This window comes from Octodon degus, unplaced genomic scaffold (genome assembly GCF_000260255.1).
Source record: "Octodon degus isolate 3935 unplaced genomic scaffold, OctDeg1.0 scaffold00044, whole genome shotgun sequence".
In the NCBI taxonomy this organism is placed as follows: domain Eukaryota; kingdom Metazoa; phylum Chordata; class Mammalia; order Rodentia; family Octodontidae; genus Octodon; species Octodon degus.
In genome coordinates this window covers 11,228,273-11,244,733 of record NW_004524620.1, presented here as the reverse complement: position 1 = coordinate 11,244,733, position 16,461 = coordinate 11,228,273, and the positions used below count along the sequence as shown (strand labels likewise).

The 16,461-nt window shown below is 35.6% G+C and overlaps 1 protein-coding gene across 1 annotated transcript in view; it reads right to left on the bottom strand.

Moving 5' to 3' along the window:
* Cntln (centlein) overlaps positions 1–16,461 on the bottom strand; it is a 378,305-nt gene that overhangs the window by 252,227 nt on the left and 109,617 nt on the right. Inside the window, exon 7 of the mRNA XM_023715856.1 lies at positions 8,951–9,084. Coding sequence (XP_023571624.1) covers positions 8,951–9,084 — 134 coding nt within the window. The remainder of the gene's footprint in view (positions 1–8,950; positions 9,085–16,461) is intronic.

The window sequence follows — 16,461 nt, the reverse complement described above, 5'->3', positions numbered from 1 at the left end:
TTTTTTGGTAGAACCGGGGATTGAACTCAGGCCCTTGTGCTTGCCAGGGAAGCACTTATTCCACTGAGCCATCTCCCCGGCCCTCAATGAAATTATTGAAATACAAAAAAATTTAAAAATTTACAAGAAATGTAAAAAATTAAGCATTAACTACTTCTTTCAAAAGACCAGAAGAAATTAGAAATATAGTTATCCAAACAATTTTGCATATATACGTAAATATATCTTTTTCATTTCTTTCATCCTTTTCATCTCAGTTCTTCCTTCCCATTGAGCAAATTCTTTCCCTTTTACAGTTATCTATTGTCATTTGAAATTTTATTTACTCTTTCAGGTTCTTACATGAGAGAGACAATATAAGGTTTGAACATGCAAGTCTGATTTATTTTACTAATAGTCTCTAGTTGCATTCATTTATCTATAAAAGCCTCGGATTTATCTTTTTATAACTTAGTAATACTCCATTGTGTAAAAATACCACATCTTTTTTATCCATTCTTCTGTTGATGGTCATTTGGGTTTCTTCCCAGACTTAGCTATAACAAATTGGGTTGCTATAAACATAGATGAACATATTAAAATGGCTGAGTTTATTCGCTAATTTCCAAAATACACATACCAGGGTAGCATAAGCCAACTAAAATGAAATATAGTTCTAAAAAAATATTCAAAATGATCTAAAGTTCCAAGGTTTTTTGTGTCATTTTTCTGAGTGTAGAAGATAAAGAGTTTCTTACAGAGAAGAAATAATTATTTGAAATGTAATAATTACCTGAATTTCAGAAAATTTTATCTCATTACAATTATTAAATAAACTATAGTTACTAAAAGAGCATTGGCAACAGTCCCTTTTTACCTAAGATCTTATCCACTTACTATTTAGTTTATAAAAATGAAATCAGAAAAATCTAATGATGCTCAAAGTTTTAATTACTGCCACAACTTGAGGTGTGTATTTTTAGTACAATTATTGTCTCTATCATTTTGCATTTTTGTACAGGTATTTTTCATTCACATTTGTCATTTACACCAAAATAATTATTCTTATTTTATTGTTTATACAAATACAAATAAAGCAAGAACAGTAATATTAATTACAGAGGAATTAGAACACAAGGAAACAAATTTGCAAAGAAGAAAGTTAAAAGTATAATTTACAGTAAAAATAAAACTACTATAATAAAATGAAAAGCAAAATGTACAGTAAAAAAGTAAGGGTCAGGGACTTAGCTGAGTGGCATAGCACCTAACTTGCAACTGTGAGGTTCTGAGTTTGATTCTTATTATTCCCTGTTCCCTCCTCAAAAAAAAAAAAAAAAAAAAAAAAAAAAGCAATAAAAGAAAAATACTTTGGAAACTATGTGGAAAAGAAAGATCCAATGTAAAACACAAAGAAAAAACATAATCCAGGAAAATATTAGCAAGAAATATTTAAACCCCTGTAAGAAACAATATAAAATGCTCCATAATGACAAAAATGGAGACAGAAACAAACAGAATGGCATTCCATACTCCAGAGCAACACTGAGTATGATGAAGATGCCAATTGCCCTTAGGTTCACATATAAACTTACTAGCCTACTGGAACACCTGTTAAGAAATCAGCAAATTTGCTCTAACTTTAGTATAGAGAAATCAATAAATGAAAATGGCCAGAAAAGCTCTGAAAAGGAGCAGCAACAGAATGACCTAATCCTTATCATCTCTACCCTACTCAGCCTAGAGGGCCCACTTCAGGCTGTGTTACACAGCCTGGATGATTATTCTCTAACTCTGGATTTGATCATTTGGTATTGCTGGCTGAGGATCAATGGGTAAATGGAGAAACAAGACAGAATTAACCTCCCTGGGTCCCTCTGCTGAGCCAGTGTGGCAGTGCCGGTGCTCCTTTAAGACTGCTATTCCCAACAGGCTGTCTCTCTCCTAGGATTCGAATTCTCAATGAGATCTACTAACAGTTCATTGCCTCTTCTGGTCCAAGGATGGTAATGTTGCTGAGAGCCCATTATGTGAATTATTCTGAATCTAAAAGCCATTTTGAGAAAACTGACATAATTTTCATTCTGAGCCTTTCCAATCAGGAACTCTGCATCTCCCTCCACATATTAGGTCTTTTATTTCCCTCAATAATGCTTAACGCTGTCTACATAAAGGTAATATATACATCTTACATTATATTTATAATTCTTATTTCAGTCAGGTTTCATTGTAATGTTCATGTCTTTAGTCATATTTTAAATCATTCTTAGGTCCATTTCCTAATTTTTTTCTGAAATATAAACACAACTGAATTTTATATATCAACCTGTGCTTACAACCATGCAAAACTCACTTATTAACTTAAATAATGTATATACAAGTTATCTTCAGTTTTCTGTGTAAATTTATTATATTTTAGGCAAGTGATTAGGTCTGTTTCCTTAATTTTCAGTTCCTTTATCTTTTAATTGTTGTATGTTCCTTAGTGCATTGCATTATTTATAACAATATGCTACATATCATTGTATTATATTTGCAAAATGGTAGGTATAGTTTATGTCCACAATAGTTTAATCATTCTCCAAGGTAATCTGCTTCTGCTAAGTGTCTAGGAACACCAACAATTAAGATGTATTAATCCAACTTCAGGATTCTGGCTTTAGAATTTCTCTAATCAAACCTATGAGTTGGTTTTCAATTTGTCAGATTCATAACTAATTTCTAGAAAAAAAATCACATCTTATAAAATCATTACCTGGCCAGAGAGATAGCTCAGTAGAATAAGTGCTTGCCTGGCAAGCACAAGGGCCTGAGTTCAATCCCTGGTTCTGCTAAAAAAATAAATAAATAAGTAAATAATCATCACCTATATAGGCAAAAGTTTCAGTTGGACAATGTAAGTGGTTATCAGTTTTATCCAGCTTCTAGATAAATTATTTCTATGTCTGTACATATGATAGGCATATATTATATGCATATATACTTATTTATTTATATTCTAACTGGAAATAACTCATTTGAGGTAGTCACAAAATCCCATAGCACAGCAATATGGGAGGATAGCTTAGATCTACACTGTCCCCAGTAAGTCTCATGTGTTGGTGACTGGATCATGGTAGTGCTACACTAATCAGCAAATTCATCCACCAATGAGTTCAGCTGCTGAATGTGTTATTAGGAAAAGGAATCTGACTGGAGGTGGGTGACTGGGAAAGTGGCTGGGCTGGGTATACTCTCACCCCAGTACTCGCTCTCCTTTCGCCTTCCCTCCCTCTCGCTCCTTCTCCCTTCTCTCTGCCTTCTTCCCTGTCCTGGCTGTCTTGGGGTGAGCAGCATGCTCTTACCATGTGCCTCCATCACGATGTTCTTTCTTGGACCAGTCAACCACAAATGAATCTTCTGAAAGCCATGAGCCGAATAAACCTCACACCTTGTAAGTTGTGAGTTTCAAGTATTTTGTCCCAGGAACAGGGATGTGACTGATATATATCACCCAAATATTCAATAAAATATAAATGACTATGAATGTAAAGAAATAAATATATACAGAAACAAAGCTAAATCATCATCATTTACCAAAAACAAAAAGTGGATCTAAATAAGGCTATCCCTAGCCTTTCTGCACAATTACAGCTCTCTGTGTCTTGAATATAACATGCAGATTCAAAAAAGTAATGCTTTTATATCACAATTATCCCAAGGAAACAAAATGTATATGAAAACACACAGTACCTTTAACAGGTAATTCTTACAGGGATAACTCAGGAGTAACACTGTAGGTATCTTACAAAACACCAAATTTAAGTATATAAAGTTGGATAAAATTTAGCAGAAAATAGTTACTTTATTCCTAGGTTTTTCACACTACAATATACTCCAAAATGGAAATCATGTTTCATCAATAGCCTTCTACTCTCATACTCTAAAATGGAAAAGATACTGTTGAAATATTTCAAACAGATCTAGATGTTATATTTAAAAGTATTAAAAACATGGATATTAACAATATGGAATACATTCAGATTGAAAACTAAAACACTACAGTATCTATAAAATATATACATAAGAACTGCAGTGAAAATAAGAGTAATCAATGAAAGAAAAATGTCATTGAAACTACCATTTACTAATAGAAGTGCACTGTATTAGAACAGGATGAGTTGTGTCTAACATTCTGCAGATAATAAAACTGAGGTAAGTGGATAGCTACTGAAAAACAGTGAACTTTCAAGTCATACAAAATAATCTTCAAAATTTTAACAGAAAATGAAAACAGCAATAATGAAAATTATAAAAATCTTTCAAACTAAACATATCAAAATATAAAAGTTGTAATATCTTATTAAGAAAAGAATAGAAATAAGTAATTTTAAAATTTCTCCCAACACTAAAGTTCTATTCTTATCTAAAATACTTTTCTGTCTTTGCTAAATTATTAACTTTAAAATTTAGGGAACTGTGTCCAGATCTAGAAATTGTTCCTAAGACTTATTTCAATCCAGAAAAGAAGTAGAATAGCAAAGGCAACCCTGGGCAACAAAGACAATGCAGAAGGCATTACAATCCCTGATTGAAATTATACTACAACGCTACTTTGAGAAAATCAGCATGGTACTGGCAACAAAATAGAACTGAGTATCAATGGAATAGATTAGAAGATGCAGAAGCCTCTATGAACACACTCAGACACCTGATCTTCGACAAAGGGGCCAAACTAGCTTACTGGAAGAAAGATAGCCTCTTTAACAAATAGTGCTGGAAACACTAGCCCTATACATGCAGAAAACTAAAACTTGGCCCAGGTCTATCACCATGCACTAAGCTAAAGTCAAAATGGATTAAATGTCTAAATATTAAAACAGAAACACTAAATCTCCTTGAAGAGAAAGTAGGAGGTAAATCTCCTGGAAGAGGAAGTAGGAGGAACTCTTGAAGATAGGGGTAGGCAAAGAGTTCATGAACAAAAATCAAATCACACAGGTAATAACCGAAAGAATTAACCACTGGGACCTCCTCTTATTAAGAAGTTTTTGTACGTCAAAAGAAATTACCAACAAATGAAAAGACAACCCACAAATTTCAAAAAAATCTTAACAGTCAGACAAAGGTCTGCTCTCTAGAATTTATAAAGAACTAAAATATGTTAGGGCCCCTAAATTTAAAGACCCAATCCAGAAATGGGCATCCGAGATGAACATACACTTCTCAGAGGACTAAATTAAAGAAGCAAATAAATATACGAAAAAATGCTCCACATCACTAGCCATCCATGAAATGCAAATTAAAACAACACTGAGATACCATCTCATCCCAGAAAGAATGGCTCTCATAAACAAATCAACTAACAACAAATGTTGGAGAGGTTGTGGGGAAAAAGGAACCCTTCTCCACTGCTGGTGGGAATGTAGACTGGTACAACCATTATGGAAATCAGTGTGGAGACTCCTTAAAAAACTAGGTCTGGAAATCCCATTCAAGCCAGCTATCCCCCTACTGGGAATTTTCCCAGAGGAACTGAAAATGTCATCTCATAGTAATATATGTGTACCTATGTTTATAGCAGCACAATTTGTGATAGCAGAATCTTAGAAACAACCAAGATGCCCATCACCGGAGGAATGGATGAAAAACATGTGGTATCATATAGTCTCCCTAGTATAAGCACTCAAAAGAAAAAAAAAATAGAAAGGTATAACACAATTAAAAGGAAAGCGAGAACTTGAGGATTACACAACAAAGAGAGGGCAAGAAGAAAAGCTAGGAAACATGACAGGGGCAAAGCCATACATTTATATGCACAAGATGGGTAAGGCAATGATCACAAGAAACATGTTTTTGAAACTAGCAGTTAATTGGTAGGATTCACACCCTGACTAACTACATATGCTAATATCTGTGAAAAGCATCTGCACTGAAGATAGCAATGTGTAATAGTAGGGTCATGCTTGGAATGCCTGTCATTCTTGTTTTCTAAATATGTACTGCTTTTCATGATATACCAATTACTGCCATACTGTCTCTGAAGTAAATTTTTGTTTAAAAAAATTGTAATAAATGAAAAGAAGAGACAAAAAAAAGTCACAGGACTGTCCTGCTACAATGCTGTATATGGTTAGATTTCTAAATTTCTGTGTAAAAATATGTAATTGTTTATTCATATTTTTTTCTTCATATTCTGTAGGGACTTAAAGTTTAACATATCAATACTTGATGCAAAATACCTGTTCCATGTTATGCCTAAGATGTTTGATATTCAGACAGTTAGGTTAAACCTAACTGCATATGTTGTAGAGTAATAATAAGCTTCTCTTCTGGAGGGTTAACAACCTAAGTTTGCAGACCAAAAATTAGAGAAAAAGAAGGGCTGCAAGGACAGCCAACATTTTGGCCCTAGCCTTTCAAGGTCAGTGAGGACTCGGGACATAGGAGAACCTATATTGTCACATCATGTAACTCAGTTGTGTCCTAAATTTTCTGATCAAGGAAGTTATAGGGCCACAGAGGAATGTGATTGATGATGTATAGTGTGCCTAAGGAGAGTCACATGGAGAGAAAACATTCTCTCAGTCTTTCACAGAGAGTAAATTGGCCAAGCAATGGCCATGACTCATCCACATGGCTGACACTGACAAAGGATCTATAAACTATGGTATAGGGTTTCAGGGTAAATCCTGAAGGGACTTGACTGACCTTATCAGATACAAAAGTTACATTCCTTGTTATATAGGCCTTGCTTTACCTTGGTCTTAACCATCCAGCAGAAAGGTAAACAATGAGGTATAAGGGGTGAAGCCATGTTGGTATGCTGGGCTGGTCAACAACTTCTGACATTGCCAGTCTTGCGGATGACCCACTACTATTTTGTACTACTGGACTATATTGGAATATTTGCTGAATTCACACATCTACAATATTTAAATGGCAATGGAATACCCTTCGCTGACAAAACTAACCAAAAAAGGGGGATACAAATGAGTGATCATTTTCATATCTGTATATACAAAACAGTTAACATAAATATATAGCTATTTTATCTTAGTTCAATGAGAAGAATGATTTGTACTAATAGTGTTTAGACAGGGTATCATGTCAGCATCTTGTACTATGAATAACCACTAAGAAGATAACAATATGCAATGTATTAATTATTGAATTATTGAAACTCTCCTGGTTTTGAAACTGTCTCATTGCTATTTGTTTCTCAATAAAATTATTTTTTAAATGACACCATCTTTAAATTGAAAAAAAAAATAAAATTTAGGGAGCTGTGGGTATAGCTCAATGATGTAGCACTTATCTAAAATATGTGAGGCTGAGATCTCAATCCCTAGAAAAATAAAACTCTTTAAATACACAAGTTGCAACATGAATTGATAATCCAACCAAACTCTCATTATAAAATACATCTCTCCTACAGGAATGGAAAGGTTTTAAAATATGATATAAGCATTTATTAAAATTCTAATTCATTTTAATGTTACTGATTTCAGGAAATAGTTTCTCATTCAGAGTTTCTAGGAACACTGACAAGATGTATTCAGAAAGGCGAAAGTTTCTAAAACTTTATTTTATGAGAACTACCAAATGTACTTCATACACTGACTCCCTCTGACTCCCTCACTAATGCCAACTAAAATGAAAAAAGTTTACAGTTCAGATTTACGAAAATATTTCTATCCCAACATATACCACACTGACAATGATTTACATTATGTCACTAATTTTTTTAATTTTAAATTAAAATAAATCATAAAATTAAGTTTACCATATACCTTTAAATCCACACCATCAATTTCAAATGCATCTGTTTACAAACAATTCAGGTCACAAAAAAAAGTGTTCAGCAAAATTTTACTTCCATTCACAAACTCATCATCAGGTGACAAACATGATCATGGCCATTTTCCCCACACAAACATTAAAAAAAAAGCACCTTTCCCATGATAATAAAACATATTAAGTTCATAAGCCAAGGTATTACTGTACACATAAACACACACACACATACATCCCTGTGGCTGCATATTACATATATATGTGGATACAAACATTAGTTAACAAAGAAAGTCTTCAGATATTTATACTGTTTAACACTATTTTCAAATCAAGACAATTCTAAAATAAATAAATAGGTAAACATAATATTTTAAAACACTTAAAAACATACCATCTTGTTCTTTTTCAAGTAATCCCACTTTATGAGGAATAAAATTAAATATGCTGATACAGAAAGAATATTTTAAAAACTAAACCTGCAGAGAACATAATAAAATAAAAATTAAAAATCCTGTTTCTTAATTATCATTTATTATGACTGTTATATAACACGTAGCTAGGAACTTTAAAGGAATAACGAATGGAAGTGCTTTCCTTGTGTTATACTGAGATCCAAAATGGCACCCAAAGCCTCATGTATGTGGAAGGTGACCCGATCACGAGGCCACTACAGCTAACCTGCTGCTAGGAGGTAGTGTCTGGATGACAGAAGTGGGTCACTGGGATGGGGACCTACAGGCATCTCCCTCAACCCAGCATTTACTTTCTTCCTCTGCTTTCTGCCCACCAAGACATAACCAGCTCTTACCTACTGTGCTCCTTCGCCACACCACTTCTGCCTTGGAGCCAGTGACCATGCACTGAATAACATTCTGCCAAAATAAACCCCTCCTCTTCTAAGTTACAGGTGTGCACTGTTTTGTCAGCAGCAAAGAAAGTGATTAAGACACCTTGTTAAAAACTGAAGAACTCTTGACTGTGTTCTCTCAACAACGTGAATCCCCACTCATACTGGGAAAGTATTTTCAGTTTAGTGCACACAAATCCAATTCTATATTTCCAATGCACAAACGTATATACCCGAATAAAGATGCATCACAGTCACTGGGGAGCATTAATAATAAACAAAAATGTCATCATACTAAATGACTAACAACATTTCTATAACATTGACTTACAAACTACATATACTTGCCTGACCAAGGAAATATCCACATCCTTTTGGAGAAGTTCAGTCTGTTTATTGTTCAACTGTAAAGACAGAGCATCATATTTACTCTGTAGTACTTCAATTTCTCTCCTTGCTTCAATTAAATTATCTTCAAAGGCCTGAAATTAGAGCATTTACATTAGAGTTAAACATAACACACATGAAATAAAAAATGCTATATTTCATTATTCTACAAAATGACAGAAAAAATGAACAATGTTTTATTTTTTTCACTTAATTAAAAAAGTACCACAAATTATAACTTGCACCAGTCATAGACTTTTTTCTCAGAAACAGAAAATGCATAATATTTTCTTGGTATAAAAACTGACAATTTAAAGTGACAAAACTTGAAAGTCTGCATAGAAATTTAGTTACTAAAATTATAACAAAGACATCATTATAAAATTTTATTTCCATAAATGAAAGATAAGTTCAGTTACTTAAATACAAAATCTGGTTATCTTGTTTCATTGTTTTCTCTTTTTAATATATATACACAAATGCACTCAAAAAAGAAAGAACAGCATTATAAACATATCAAAAAATTTCCCAAAGGTTGAGACTCAGCTCTTGATTTTATGTAAAGTTCTTCAAATCTGGCTTTTTCCTTCTGACCATTCTCTAAGTCTGATTTCATGTTGAATAAATTTTAAATTTTGATGTCATACTTCTGTTTTCAAATATATACACATTTTTATTATTTTATGAAAAATTAAATAGTATCTCAATAGTGTTTGCTCACTGTTATGGTTTGGATCTAGTTGTGCCCCCAAAGCCTTATGCAGTCATGGGATGGGGACTTCTAGAGTTTGTGATTCATTCATGTTCCACTGGGATTATGGGTGTGAGTGCTGCTAGTATTATGGGTGCTAGTACTGTATCCAGCATGAGGCAGATACACTGAATGCAACTTAAGGGAGAAAGACTTGCTCTCTGTAGCCATTGTTGCTGCTACTCTTCCCTTTTGCTCTTGCTCTCTTGCTCTTTGCCGCTTCCATGAATGGTTACTCTCTGCCATGGGCCACTCTGTCTTGGAGCCAGCTGAGTATGGACTGAAACCTCCACTGACTGTGCGCTAAATAAAGCTTTCCTTCTTTCATTCTGGTTGTTGGGTATTTTGTTCCAATAACAAGAAAAGAGTAACTTAGACACTCACATAAATAGCATACATTCATTAACTCCAAAAATGAGCATCAGGCTGCTAAATAAGAACTAGAAATTCCCATTTGTTTCCCAAAAAGGAATGACAGATAAGTAAGCTGATATGTGAAGAAAAAAAGAAAAGATGAGAGAAAAATAAGGAAGGAAGGAAAAGATGAAGCAAGTTTTTTCCCTTGAAAGTATGAAAATAATTATGCCAATGGACCTGACACATAATGTTGAGAGTTAAGAGAAAATGTTTCTACCTCTGTGCTCTACTCTTGCTCTTTTAGAGCCGGCTAGATACGGAACTACTTAGAGGTAATTAGAACTAAGCCCAGTGAGAAGGCTTGGCAGGATAAGAATTCAGAATTGGAAAATGAAACTGGGAATTGTAAAAAAGGGGGGCAGAGAGGAAAGAGAGGACTTTTGTGTTTGTGGCCTGAAGACACAAAAGATTTTTTTTTTTAACTACAGCGAGGAACTGCAAAAGCTGTCCATCTCATGATTCAGTCTGACTTATGTCAAATATCAGAGATGAACAAGGAACCCCAGGCAGGCACTGATAAAGATTTGTCTCAGACTGAGTACCTTGAAGTGCCAGGAATACCAAAAGAGTCTAGAAAGAACAAGTGAACACTGGGGTGGAAATAAAAACCATTAACACATTACCACCTAAGGTGAACCCTTTGCCAAGAGTCAAGAGAGTGAGCGTGGAAAGATAAACACGATTGTAACACAACAGAAATATTAGAACCACTGCATAAGAAATATGAAATAAAGAAATATAAACAAAAAGTGGAACAATCAGGCTGCAGGAAAACAAAAACTTATAGCTAATATCAACGTGGAAAGAGAGAAAAAGGCTACTGAATCCAAACAATCATATAATCCAACCAAAGCTGACAGAGGCAAAGATCAAGATTTGAGAGATATTCTAAAGACAGAAGTGACAAACACCACTCTTATGTTGTCTCTGTGATAGCAAGACAAAGCCAGGAATCCACGATCTCTCCCAGGGATATGGCCTGAGCAGACAGATGAATACATTTGCCACTGTATGGCAGATGAAGGAAAGGACTGGCCTGAGAACAAAATTCGAGGTATCTATGTCAGATAGATCCAACAGACATTTTTAAATTTTAGGAAAACACCAGGATAAGGTTTCCACTAGAAAATATTCTAATGAAAAACCTCCATTACTAGAATTTTTTTAAAAAGTAACAGAACTTAATTTCTACTTCTATACATGAGAAATCAGAAAAAAAAAGCATTTCTGAGTGCAGATAGTCTGAAAGCCAGATTTAAGACAGAACTGCAGCTTGAGTTTTCATTTTGGAAGATCAACTAACCTAAATCCAGAGCCATCCAAAGGGTGGCACCAATGAGTCATGCTCCCAAGGTACTTGGAAGATAAACAGCTTTTCTCTCAATGAAGACATCTTCAGAACAACACTGAGTTAAAGTGAAACGTTTTGCCACTTTCCACCGTAAATCATGGACAGGTTTGACTCATGTGAGTCAAATACCAACTGACTCATAATACCAATTGACTCATAATACCAATTTCAAATGGAAAAATTTAAATAGCAAACCAAGTTTTGCCTGCCATGCCAGCCCAGCCCTGGTTCCGCCCCTGGGGCATACTGAGGTGGCAATTCAGACTGGGTGTGGTGGCACACGCCTGTAATCCCAGCTCTTGGGAGGCTGTAAACAGGAGGATCACCACAAGTCTGATCTAGGAGTGAGACCCTGAACACTCTGTAAACCCTTTCCCCCCAAAAAAAGTTTTTCAAGTTAATGAAATATTTAATAAATATCAATAAACTAAATCATGCAATCAAAACCTACTCAAAAAAAACTGCACTCAGTCCTACACATTTAAAAGAGGATCTAAAAATTTTTTTTCAATAAAAGAATAACCTAGTCTTATGGGAAATATTATAAAGAATGTAAAAATGATCTTCCAAATTCCTTTTATGAAATTTCTATGCTCTTTTATCCAAGGCAGAAATGGTAGAACAAAAAAAGAAAATGTTTTAGGGTTACACAGAAATACAAAACTAGGGAAAATAGAAGAAAAACTCCAAAATAGTCTATATCATAGAGTATGATAAAACATTTTTATTAAAATTATGTGCTCTCCCTTGCATCAGACACATTTATCCCATCATTCCTGCCACTTTCAAGCAGATCTAGAAATCCTTTCTTTATACCTTTATAGGATCTGATCAAAAATAAGGTTAATGCTGGTGTCAAGTATCACTGAACATATAAAAACATTATGATACATCCTTATCTACCTCATTCACCAGATCTACCATCATGTAACTTCTGGCTCCTCTCCAAAGTCCAATGAGCATGACGAGAAATTCTGAATCATTATGGAACATACAGGCAGGCATGACACTGCAAGTGAAGACACTCATGGAAGAGGAATGTCTAGAACTGCTTCAAAATTGGCAAGAACAATAGATAGGTGTGTTTAAAGTAAGGGGTAGTGTTCTGAAGGGGCCTGATGGTAATGTAACTTTTACTATAATAATTTTCAGAATTTAAAGATATACTACATCTTTTGGTTACAACTTGCATATATTATGGTTTTGTTGTTTGTTTTACCTCCTGCCATTCAAGGAATCTTTGAGTACAATATTTTCTAAGTATGAACTAAAAGACATTTCAGGGACAATACATAACGAAGAATAGTTCCAGCAAAAATAAATCAGTAAAATAACTACAAAAATGGGACTTCAATTTCAAAAACATTTCAGGTAGTGGCAGAATTTGATTACCATTTTTACCACATTATACATCAAATATGTAACTCGTAATAATTAAATAACAAATTACAGACATACAAAAAAAAAAAGACAGGAAACATGACCCATAAAAAGAAACAAAATGAATTGAAAGACTATCCAAGGTAGACTGCAAATACAGTATTAGGCTTATCAGGCAGTGATTTTAAAACAACTATCATAAAGACTGTCAGAAAGACAAAGAATAAAACAAGAACTTCCCAGAACACACTGAGAGTTGGAGGAGCAGTGGCTACCCACCTGACCTGTGCATGGCTGTGCATTTTTCCTGCTTACCCCAGTGTGGCCTAGCCCACTCACCTCCTGTGGAAAATAGTGAGAGAGGCTTGGGGAGATAGCTTGGTGGTCTAAGAGCCTGTCTAGCAAGCTCAAATACCCAAGTTCCATCCTCAGTACCACATGCCACACCAGCCCCAGAACCCCAGGTGTGCCATGCTGGCACCGAAACCAGACACGGTGGTGCAAGCCTGTAATCCCAGCACTGGTGAGGCTGAGACAGGAGGATCACCACAAGTCCAAACTGCATAGCAAGACCCTGTATCAAATAAGTAAACAATCTTAAAAAGAAAAACATGGAAAAAAAAAACCCCACTTACTAAAATGTTTTGGTGTTCAAACCCAATGCCACCCAAGAAGAACAAAAAAGGCCTATAGGAAACTGGTTTTGAAGGACCATCCTGATAGGAATCCAAATGAAGGAGAAACACTTAAACAGATTTTTCAAGCTTAAGAAGTTCTCTTTAATGCCAAGAAAAGGGAATTATATGACAAAGGAGGAGAACAGGCAATTAAGGAGGGTAGAACAGGTGGCTGTTTGAGCTCTGCCCTGGATATCTTTAATATGTTTTTTGAAGGACAAAGGACACAGAGAAAGGAGAGGTAAAAATGTGGTGCATCAGCCCTGGTTTACCTTACAAGATTTATATAATGGTGCCACAAGGAAATAGGCAAAAGAATGCGATTTATGACAAATGTGAAGGCCAAGGTGGTAAGGGGCTCTGCAGTGCTGTCCCAACTACCAAGGTGCTAGAATGCAAATAAGAGTTCATTAAATAGGACCTGGAATGTTTAGCAAATTCAATCTGGGTGCACGGATTGTCAGGGCACCAGAGAACACATCAGCCCTGATGCTACATGTAAAAGCTACATGGGAAGGAAGATAGAAAGAAGATTCTACAAGTTCATATTGACAAAGTCATAAAAGATGGGCAAAAGATAACATTCTATGGTGAAGGAGACCAAGAACCAGGGCTGGAGCTAGGAAATGTTATCATTGTGCTAGAACAGAAGGACCAGGCTGTGCTTACTTGACAAGGAGAGTATCTTTTCATGTGTATGAATATATAGCTCGTTGAAGCAATGTGTGGCTTCCAAAAGCCAATATCCACTGTGACAACTGAATAATAGTCATCACCTCTCATCCAGATCAGACTGTCAAGCATGTAGACAGCAAGTATGTGCTAAATGAAGGCATGCCAATTTATTATAGACTATGTGAAAAGGTCATCTAATCATTGAATTTAAGATCAACTTTTCTGAAAATGGCTTTTTCTCTCCTGGTAAACTCTCTTTTCTGGAAGTACACTTACCCAAGAAGAAATAAGTAGAAGAGACCGATGACATGGACCAGGTAGAACTGTTCGACTTTGATCTAAATCAGGAAAGATAGCACCATTGCAATGGAGAAGCCTAAGAGGAGGGCGAGCATCATCCTGGAGGAGGTGTGCAGTGTCAGACCTCCTCCAGTGAATAATGCTCACTGTTGGCATGTAGTGTGCAGCAGTGAGTGCACAAAGGACTAGAATCATCAAATACTCACTGCTCACTATCGCTTTTGTTTCAATAATCAATCACAGTGGTGTTTTAAAAGTTAAATGGAGTGAGATGACCCGGGGCCCGCGGGATCCTGAATAGACCCAGAGCGCAGGCCCAGTGAGTGAGTAAGGCAACCTGGGGCCCATGGGATCCTGAATAGACCAGGAGCGCAGGCCGGGCGACTGAGTGAGAGGACCCAGGGCTCACAAATCCTCATTTGACCCAGGCTGCAGGCCCAGCGTGGAGCCCTTCAGCAGAACTCCGGGCAAAGAGGCTAGAGGCAAGACCCACCCAGCTGATTCAGAAACAGAACATCTTGCCAGAGAGACACAAAGGGTTCAACTCTAATGGCTGCAGCAGAAAGAAGTGGAGCACAGCAGCCAGATCCAAACAACACCCACCTGGAGAAATCTGAACTTCGTAGATCCGGACCTGGTGCTAAGGTAATAACTCTATCTAAGCTCTACACCAAAGGTCAGAAGACAGTGGTATACAAAATGACAAAGAGAAGGAATAAAATGCAGTCTCAGGCCCCAAGTCCACCCAGTACAATTGCAGAAGACACTAGCATAGAGGAAATGGGAAATCACACACCAGGTATCTCTGAAATAATAGTGTTGGCAGTAAAGAAACAACTGCAGAAAGGTACAGAAGAAATCAGATCAGAAATAATTTCTGAACTAAAAAATGTAGTGATAGTTATAATCAAAGAAGAACTAAGTGCTTCTAAAGAATACACCGATAAAAAAAAATAGAGCAGAATATAAAAATGATGGAACCCCTGAATAAGCAATTTAGGAAAGAAATAGAATGTATGAAACAGGTTCAAAGTGATATACAGCAAATTAAAACCTCAATCACAAGAAATCGTTTGAGGGAAGGTGAAAATAGACTTTCTGACCTTAAAAACACCATTGCAGCTAGTGAAAAAGTAAGAAAAGATCTCTTTAAAACAACTAGGATGCAGGAAAAAATAATTCAATATCTGCAAGATGATGCAAAGATGAACAATATAAGACTAATAGGCATCAATGAGAAGGAAGGAGTCAATACAAATGATATAAAAAGAATATGGGCAGAATAGCAGAAAACTTCCCAAATATGGGGCAACAATCTGATATTCATGTAACCAAAGAATATAGAACTCCAAATAACATTAACCCAATTAGAACCACACCGAAACATATAATAATAAAGATCCCAGAAATTCAGCATAGGAACAGTATACTAAAAGTCGCTAAAGAAAAGAAACATCACATTTAAAGGAAAACCCATCAGAATAACAGCAGGTTTCTCTTCATAAACCATCAAGTCAAGAAGAGCATGGAGCAAAGTACTTCAAGTCTTGCAAGAAAACAAATTCCAACCCAGAATGATATGCCCTGCAAAACTCTTTCAAGTATAATGGAGAAGTGAAATATTTCCATGACAAAGAACAACTAAAGAATTTCATGATGACAAAGCCAATCCTACACAGACTACTACATGATGTTCAAGAGAGGGAGCAAATTGATCACACAAGCCCCATCACTTGTGGAACTGAGCTACAGCTATTTCTTTGAAATCCACCCTGTAGACTCAGGTGGAATCATGACCCATAGGGTGGAAGATCATTTCATTTGTAGAGTGTGCTGATGGAAATATTTTGCTGCTGAACACAAAAGATGAACTGAAAGACTACTATTGTATACCTCTTATTCTCCTGTGTTTAATTGTTTG